Raw genomic sequence first — 9,660 nt, forward strand, 5'->3', positions numbered from 1 at the left:
CAAGCTGGGCGCCCTAGAGAGCCCGAAGGAGCACTAACAGTAATCACACCAGGAATGCAGCCTAAGCCAAGACTTCTTCGGGTCAGTGAGAATATAGTCACCCATGTGCTAGGTCAGAAGGGAAATGTATTTGTTCTTGAGGGCCCTGTTAGAGGGACATGTCAGTAACACTGATTCAGTGACCGCTCATCTACCTAGTGCTCCCTCCTGTCTCCCAGCATCCCCCCTAGTCAGGATTGCCAGCACTCCCTGCTCTCACTACCTGCCAGGCGCTGTGCTAAGTAAGGGTTTTGGCCCCATTTTGAACTCATTCAGCCGTCATAATACTCTTTTAAGGCAGTCACTTGGGAAGGTACAAAAAATCAACTCTGACTAACATAAAAGGTAATTTATTCAAAGGTTGGCCAAATAGAAAGGAACCACTTGGCTCCAGGGAGCCTGGGCAGCAGGGAAATGAATGAGCCCAACTAGCTGTTTTCTCCTGGCTTCGCTGTGACTAAGAACCTGTCCCGGGAGTGTAACCAAATCTGTGGGCCTAGGGTCCCGCTATCCCCTGATGTGCCAAGAGTGTGGGAAAGGCACTTGCCAGGAGGGCAGGTACTGGGATTTACCCTCCCATAGACACATGATGGGTAGGGGGCATTTCCCAAGCAATGGGGGCCCTGAGAGGAAAGAAAATGGATGCTAATAGATGGAAGCTTTAACTTTACAAGCAACTGTAGCTATTGATGAGGAAACAGGCTTAGAGGTTGCTTCTCTTGAGTAATTTGCACAGTAAATGGTAGAGCTGGTGTTCAGCCCAACCAGCCTGCCCCACAGTCCCCCTTGGCTGCCTTGCTTCAAACTGGTTTTGTCCTGTTCTCCAAACCCACCATACTTTGCCTTTGACATGCTGCTCCCCCCCGCCAAAGAGGTGTCTCTTGCCTCTCCCTTTGGGGATCTGGATAATGCCTCCACTTCCAGGAAGCCCTCCTTGAGTGTGACATTTCTATGCTAGTGGCTCTCTGGACCCCTCTAAGCCCTCACTTTCCTTTTTTTATGGAAATGTTCTGTCCCCAGCCAGGTTGCCAGTCTGATTTCTGGAAAACCTGGGCAGTTGAACCAAATGGGAGTCCTTTCCTGGATCTTATCCTCCATCAGTGTAGTGTGGTATAGACAGTTGTCAGAGGTGTGGCTCCACACCATTTCATCCTTTTTTTTACTCCCTGTGGACCTGAGTCAAGTGACTCAACTTCTCTGAACCTTTATTTCTTCATCCATAAAACAGTGCCAAAAAATATAGTTTTTACATTAGCGGAAGCATTAAATGGGACCCAAATAAGGCAAGTATTAGATTAATCACTTAGGTTTTATTGTCTTTTCATAAGTAGAAAAGAATATTGAGTTCAATGAAGACTCTTCATTGTGGAAGAGAATATTGACAAACACAGGAAGAAAACCCAAATCACCCAAATGCCACCACAAATCGAAAATCATTGTTGATGTTTTGCCCTGCTGGCTCCAGGTTTGCAGTTGAACTCCTCAGACCTCAGGTTGCTGAGAGATTCATGGATATGGTGGACATTAGCCCTTGGCACCCATTCCCAAGGTCACTGTATCCCAGTTCGTGTGCTCCAGGCTCCATCCCCAGCCCTCACCACTTGCTCCTGACTCACAGGCTCCACGTGTCTGCTGGTCCCCACTACCTACACTTCCCTCCAGAATTCTAAACCAAAATGTGCTAAGTCCAACCCTGAAATCATTACCCACCCAAAGGCACAGCTGGAACACTTCTGCTTTCCTCCATATTATCACCAACTTCGCTTCCTTGTTTTGGAAGCCAGTCTGCTTAATCTCTCGGCTCTGTCCTGCCCTTCCATTTCTCTCAGTCTTCCCTCCCACCAATCTGCCACATTCTTGGTTATGGAAGGATTATTTTTGAATCCAACTCTCATGGGTTAGGGGTGCCATGAAATTGGCCTTAGGGGAGCCTGGGACTCTGGCAGACAACAGATAAGTACAGTTGGTTTGCATAGGGCATTACAGATCAAATACCTAGACAAAGGGAAGGCAGGGAGCCAGGACTCCTTAGCGAAGGAGACTGTTGTTCCATGGTTGCTTTTTCAGAGGGAACACCCAAGACCGAGACCTCCTTAAAGGCCCTGTCTCCAAATACAGTCACATCCCGAGTTAGGGCTCCAATTATGAATTTGGGGGCACATGGTTCAGTCTGTCAGAGTGTCTGGTACCAAGTGGGCACTAAAAATATGGCAACTTAATTGAAAAGGAGCATCTGAAGGGGAACCAGGGGAACCAGAGAAATGAGGCAAAATATTCAATGGAATGAACATGTGGCACTTGCTCTGCAGTTGGGAACAGGGATTAACCAGTGTCTATGGAGAGAGCCGTGTACAGAATGGTGCTGGGAGAAGGCGGGAATTATGGCCACTTTCAGGAAGGGTGGAGAGTCTTGGAGGATGTAGCATATAGGAGCAAAGCAGGGAAGGCCCAGGACTGGGTGCTTAGGAAGCACTTGAGAATGTTTATAGGCCTAGAGGAAGAAACCAGTGGCGAAGGGAGGCGGAGAGGACTGGCCATCTGGCATGTCTCCTGAGAGAGGCTGCAGATGTGGCCCCCTCACCTTCTGAAGCCAACAGAAGATCAATAGTGGATGTAGGGACATAGGAAGGAATGTAGGGAGGGTAACAGGAAGTCGAAGAAAATGCACACCTGTGATTCTGTTTGCTAAATGAATTCAAAAGAGGGGCGAGGGTCAGAGGACGCTGGAGAACAGAGGTGGTTTGAAGTGGTCTCTCCAGAGTGTAAGAACCGCTCACTGACAGGACAAGAACCAATCGGCAGTGCTGACTCCACCTGTCATGGGGCAAAGGCTCTAAAGACTGTCACAGGGTCAGAAGCTCTCTCCCCAGTTCTGGGACCAGCCATCTGCTACCACAAATGAAAACAAAAGGGCCTTTGATGCAGGGAAAAAAAAAAAACAGATTTATTTTAACTATGAAGCAGAGGGAAAGGCAGAACTAGCAGGTCAGAGAGAGAGGGAGAAGGTCCGGTTGCTCACTGATGGTGTCGGGTGGAACTACAGCTAGGGAGCTGGCAGGGGGCTCCAGAGGCTTCAGGACTGAAGTGCCCCCTTGGCCTGGGGGTAAAGGCATGTGGCACTTGCTCTGCAGTTGGGAACAGGGAGTTAACCAGTGCCTTTCATACGGTCCCCATGAAAGTGTAAGGAGTCCATGCGCCTCACTCCCAGGACAGCAGGGCTGGAGTTCAGACTGCAGCAGGGCTCACAGGCAGTGCCCGGATGTCAGGGGTTGGAGTTGAGCCCCCCATTCTGGGGGAAAAGCTGTGTTGTGGTTTGTCCCCAAACCAGGAGGCCACCTGAGGGCCCCTGAGGGCTTGGGGGTGCAAAACTCAGCTGCCCCAGGCCACTCCAATACTACTGTGCCTGGAAACGTAATATTGCAAAGGTACTCACTGTGGGCTGGCAGCAGCCAGAGGGAGCAGGAAAGCAGATGCTGGCCTGGATCTGGGTTTGGAGTTTTGCTGGGAGGGTTTAATGGAAGGACAGCAATGCAAGGGCTGGAGAGGGCTGGAAGGATCCAGCATGGTGGAGGGAGAGGGGGCACCACCCACCAGTGAGAGTGAGACCAGGTAAGCCTGAGTGTCTGGGAGATGGCGGAAGAAAGGAAAAGGTGAGTCTTTATGAGGCTGGATGATGCTAAGGAACTGCGGGAATGAGAAAACTGGGCAGCAGGCACTAGCAGTCAGATGGGGTGGCGGGTGAGCGTGAGGGGCATTTCCAGTTGAAGACCAGATCCGGGGTATAGTCATGAGCGGGGAGGGGCAGGCCACTGGGGCCAGGGAGGATACAGAATGACCCAGAGACCAGCGAAGCAAACCAGGGCAAGAGCGAAACTCTGGGCACAGAAATGGATTTCAGTCAACCCACCCCTTGTCCAAAGCAACTCACACATCTAAAAGGAAATGCCGTGGGGAATAATGCTGGCTAAGGAGTGGGGCTTCATTCTTGCCACTGGTGATTCCTCAAAATTAAATTTCACTCATTGGCAGGATTTCCAGCTCCAGAGTGTGCACTTTCCATAATCAATCTCCCTCCCCCCTCCTGCTGTCGGGTTTTCTGTCCCCTCTCCCAGCCTGCTTTGCTGCTGTGCCTCCAACCCTCCCTCCCGACCCTCATCCAGGCGTCATTCCTGCTCTACGACTCCACCAGGATGCGGCAGCTTCTGTCCAAGGCCGTGGTGATGGACGACGACGACGACGATGAATATCCCTGGAGACAGAACGCACACAGATACTACACCCACCTCGTCCTCAGCCTCTTCCTCTTCCTCTGGTTCCTTCTGGGCAATTACTGGGTCTTTTCTGTTTACCTGCCTGATTTCATCCCCCCTTTCCAGCAGCCTCAGGATTACTGTGACAAAACCCTGTACCTCTTCGCAGTCGGGGTTCTCGTGCTTGGCCATACCGCGCTGGCCGCGCTCCTCCTGTGCAGCGCGTGCGTCTATGTGTGGTCCAGGTGGAGACTTGCTGCCGATGAGGACTGAGAATCACACCCCAAGCGCACACGTACACATGTACACATGCACCCACACTCATGCACACACAGGCTCATGTCCTGGCACATCTGCGCACACACCACTGTTGCAGGAGCAGGGGGCCAAAAAGGCAATAAAACCTTCCCTGCAGGCATTTAAGAAAGCACCCGGGGAACTAAAACTATGTGCCTGGGCCTGGGAAATGCACTTTTGTTCTTTTCAGAGTGAAGTTTGGTTCTATCATAAGAGTTTTCAAAGGGATTCTTTTTGGAGGAGATGAGGTAAGGGAGGCAAAGCATGGGAGACCCTCTCAAGGCACCGTGCAGCTCCAGGGCTGTACGAGAGCAAGGCCTGTGGAGTCACTTGGTGCTGCTGTGTTGTCGTCCGGCCACAGGCACCTTGAAGTCAGAAAGGCAGAGACTTTCAAAGAAGACGTAGCTTGGCTTTTCTTACTCTAGTGGCTCTTGTATGAAAACGAGAAAGGTGCTTTTTCATAGCTCCATCTGCCTTTGGGAAACAAAAGAAACTCCACATCAGATTGGTTTGATTTAATAGGTGAGGCATCCCCAGGACAGCTGTAAAATTTGTCAAGGTCAAGAAAGTTGATTCTCCCTGGAGCATCTGGTCTGTCCCACCTGCCGGCATCTCAGAGAGTAGGGTTCCTTTAGGGGGGTGCCCTGAGTGGTGCTGGGGCATCTTCCCTTGGCCTCAAGTTGGCTTCTTTCCCTGGTGTCTGTGTGCATCTCTGGGATTCGCTGATGGCGTGAACCAGTGTTGTGTGTTGGGCCAGGCCGCATGAGGTGCTTTTGGTCGGTGAGTTTAAACACAATACGGCAACCATTCTATGCACGTTGGCTAGGCTGTGCAAGTCTTCTGTCAACCCATTTGTCATCCTGCACTCTCTGGATGACACCAGAGACTGGAAACATTCCCTCCTGCTGTTGTGAGATGAAGTTCCTAGGGGCCCCGACACCAAGGCAGCCCTCTTGGGGAGCCCTGTGCTTTAGGACTCTAGATGAAGACTTGTCATGTGCATTTCCGGGGGCGGTGCTAAGCACCTGTCTAAGCATGTGCAGCCTCTGTATATTTCTGTGTGCTGATCTGCCTTGTTTTGTGCTTTGTAATCAAACCAACCCCTGAGTTTGCCATCAATGTGAGGTACGTCCCTTTATCAGAAGTATCAGCTCAAACTACCAGGATCACTTCTCTCAATGACTTTAAGGGCAAGGACTTGTGGGTCCCCTGGAAAGTTGCCACTGAGTTTTCAAGCACTCCCCAGCCACATGTCACCTGGAGTCAGGGGTCCTCCCCACAACCCCACTTTTTTTAACTCCCAGATAGGAAGGTGCTGGATGCGCCCTCTGCTGGGAAAGAGGGAGAAAGCCCTTATTTGGCACTGGCCCTTCTGGGCATTTTCTGGTTTCATTTTCACTTAAAGCACAGAAGATCAGAAAGAGGGTGTGCATTAATTAGGAAAAAAAAAGAGAGGGTGTACAGTTTGCTGATCCTCCCTTCATTGTGATGCCATTTACATTGTGCCCCACGTTGTCCTGTCCGTGCTGGGGGCTGGGGAGAGGCTGTGGGCTCAGACACTGGGGCAGGCAGGGCGTTCAGCAGCAACCCCCCACTAACTGCTTTCCCCAGGCCATGACTCATCAGTCACACCCAGTCACTGAGCTTATGTTTGGAGACACATGGACACAGCTGTGCGCCAACTGAACCTGTTCTAAGCTCAGTCCAGGCCATATATCAACCAGCACTGTCCCTAACATCTCTGACATTGACTCCTGAGCAGGAGACTTGAAAAGAATGTCCACGCTCTAGCCTAAAAGTAAACCAAGCCTGTATGGACAGCCAGGAAAAAGTCAAACTCTGCATTTATGGAGAATGGCCCGGCATCCCTCTAAAAAAGTCAGCTCCCCTGGGGCACAGGGACTGCCCCTGTGGCTCAGGCACATCTTATAGCCTGGCACGGTGCATAGCTTTGCACTGTCCTGCTGTCTCAGGCCCTAGCTGTACAATGTGATGAGAATGACTCTGAGGCTGCATTCAGACTTAGCAGGAGAGAATGCTGGGATTGAACAGTTATACCAGTTGGGAGCACGGTCGAGGGAGGGGGTGGGGCCCATACAATCTCCCAGGGGGTGACTCTGGGGCCACGGAGACTGAGCAAATATCAATTCATCTCAGCATTCATCCGGAGTCACAGTGACTCTAAGATGCTTTGCTGATGGCCTCCTAAGCGACTTACATCAAGGAGTCTGGCCACAGAGAGCTAACTCCGTGAAGGGAAGTGGCAATGGTATTTGCTTCTCCACCCAGAGCAAGCATATCACTGACTTTTGTTCCCCTTCCAGCACCATGAGCCCAGGGACCCACACTCCCTTCCCCAATGTTTTTGAGCCTTGGTAAAGATGGAAGGGGCTTGTGAAAAATCGTAGGCATAAAAATAGCTATTAGCAGATGAGTGATATAGGTTAGGGCTTTGGGTCTGTCAGGAACCAGGTCACAAATCTTGGCGATTTCCAGTTTCTAGTATCTCTGGAGTGTTGCAGAAATCTTTGCCTTGATATATAGAGGAGGGCTTATCAAAATGCCTGTTTTTTCATGTATAATAGAATTTACTGTGACCATTAAAATTAGGATAATTTGAAAAAAATTTTGTCAGTTACTTCCCCTTCTTTCTTTTTTAAATTTTATTTTAATCTATATATTTATTTTTTCTTACAATGTTTGCTTTCTTTTCTCAGGTATAGTCCCCATAGAATTTCTACCACCAGTTTACCCGTGCACCATCTCCATAGTCCCTTATGCTCTTCCCACCTGCATTTTGATCCCTTTCCTGCCTGCTCCCCTGCGGAATGTCTCTGATTTATAGTTGTCTATTTTTGGTTTGTTTTGTTGTGGGGGTTTTTTTTGTTGTTATTTTTTTTCTTGATCCCCTATATTCCTCCTATAAGTGAAAACATCCAGTGTTTTTCTTTTTCCTTCTGACTTATTTCACTGAGCATAATCCCTTCAAGCTCCATCCATGTTGCTACAAATGGCATTAGTTTATCTTTTTGATTGCTGAATAGTATTCCATGTGTATATATATATCACATCATTTTGATCCAGTCATCTAATTTTGAGCATTTGGGTTGATTCTAAGTCTTACCTATTATAAATAGTGCTGCAGTAAATGTAGGGGTGCAGGTGACCTTTTGTATTAATGTTTTTGTGTCCTTTGGGTAAATCCCTAGGAGTGGAATTGCTGGGTCATATGGTAGCTTCATTTTTAGTAAACTGAGGAACCTCCAGACAGCTTTCCATAGTGATTGGACTAGTTTGCATTCCTACCAGCAGTGTAGGAGAGTTCCTTTTTCACCACATCCTCATCAACATTCATAGATGCTGGGGTTTTTTTTTGATATGTGCCATTCTTACTGGTGTAAGGTGGTAGCTCATTGTGGTTTTAATTTGCATTTCCCTGATTATGAGGGATGTTGAACATTTTTTCATTTGCCTGTTGGCCATTTGCATTTCCTCTTTGGAGAAGTATTGTTTAAGTTCTTCTGCCCATTTTTTGAGTGTATTGTTTACTTCGTTTTTGTTGAGTCGTGTGAGTTCTTTGTAGATCTTTGTGTTCAGTCCCTTATCAGGTGTATGGAGTGCAAAAATTTTCTCCCCATCAGTGAGGTGTCTCTTTGTTTTGGTTAATGTCTCTTTTGCTGTACAGAAGCTCTTTAATTTGATGTAGTCCCAGCTATTTATCTTTTCCTTCACTTTCTTTGCTTTAGGTGATGTGTTTTAAAGATGTTTCTGAGATGTATATTATGTAGTATTTTGCCTATATTTTCTTCTATATATTTTATGGTTTCAGGTCTTATATCTAATTCTTTGATCCATTTTGAGTTGGTTTTTGTGCATGGTGTGAGGTAGTAGTCTAGCTTTATTCTTTTGCATGCAGCAGTCCAGTTTTCCCAGCACCATTTATGGAACAACTATCACTGTTTCACTGTATATTTTGTGCTCCTTTGTCAAAGATTAGTTGTCCATAAGTCTGTGGGTTTATTTCTGGGTTTTCTATTCGATTCCATTAGCCTGTGCATCTGTTTTTGTTCCCGTATCATGCAGTTTTAATTATTATGGCTTTGTAGAATAGTTTGATGGCCGGGATTGTGATACTTCCATTCCTCTTCTTTTTAGTTAGAAGAGCTTTGACTATTTGAGGGTTTTTGTATCTCCATCTGAATTTCATCAATATTTGTTCTATTTCTTTGAAGAGTGTCATTGAAATTTTTATTAGAATAGCATTGAATCTGTAAATTGTTTTTGGTAGGATGGCCATTTTGATAACATTAATTCTTCCAATCCATGAGCAGAGGATGTCTTTCCATTTCTTTCTTTTAACAGTGTTTTATAGTTTTCTTTGTATAGGTCCTTTACCTCTTTTGTTAGGTTTATTCCCAAATATTTGATTTTTTTTGTTTCAATTATAAAAGGGATGGTTTTCTTAATTTCTTCTTCAGACTGATAGTTTGCATATAGGGAGGCTACTGATTTTTGTGTGTTGATTTTGTATCCTGCTACTTTACTGAACTGGTTGATTATTTTCATTAGTTTTTCTGTGGAGTTTTTGTGGTTCTCTATGTATATTATCATGTCATCTGTGATTAATGATAGTGATACTTCTTCCCTATTTGGATTCCTTGTATGTCTTTCTCTTGTCTTATTGCTCTGGCTAGGACTTCAAGTATTATATTGAAAAGCAGTGGTGAGAGTGGACATCCTTGTCTTGTTCCAGATCTTAAGGGAAAAGCTTTCAGCTTTTCACCATTGAGAATGATATTGGCTATGGGCTTGTCATATATGGCCTTGATTATGTTAAGGTATGTTCCTTCTATCCCGAGAATTTCGGGGGCCTTTATCAAAAATGGATGTTGAACTTTGTTGAATGCTTTCTCAGCATCTATTAGTATGATCATATGGTTTTTATTTTTCTTTTTGTTGATGTGTTGGATTACATTAATTGATTTTCACATGTTGAACCATCCTTGTGTCCCTGGAATAAATCCTGTTTGGTCATGGTGAATTATCTTTTTGATGCATTATTGGATTCTGTTGG

General features: G+C 46.7%; 1 protein-coding gene across 1 annotated transcript in view; it reads left to right on the plus strand.

Moving 5' to 3' along the window:
* The window catches only part of TMEM272 (transmembrane protein 272), a 42,598-nt gene extending 37,956 nt beyond the window's left edge, over positions 1-4,642 (plus strand). Inside the window, exon 7 of the mRNA XM_037527258.2 lies at positions 4,200-4,642. Within this exon, the coding sequence (XP_037383155.1) occupies positions 4,200-4,562 (363 nt within the window). The 3' untranslated portion in view covers positions 4,563-4,642. The remainder of the gene's footprint in view (positions 1-4,199) is intronic.
* Positions 4,643-9,660: the final 5,018 nt, after the last annotated feature.

Source organism: Talpa occidentalis, unplaced genomic scaffold, assembly GCF_014898055.3.
Source record: "Talpa occidentalis isolate TD23 unplaced genomic scaffold, MPIMG_talOcc4v2.1 talOcc4.5, whole genome shotgun sequence".
NCBI lineage: Eukaryota > Metazoa > Chordata > Mammalia > Eulipotyphla > Talpidae > Talpa > Talpa occidentalis.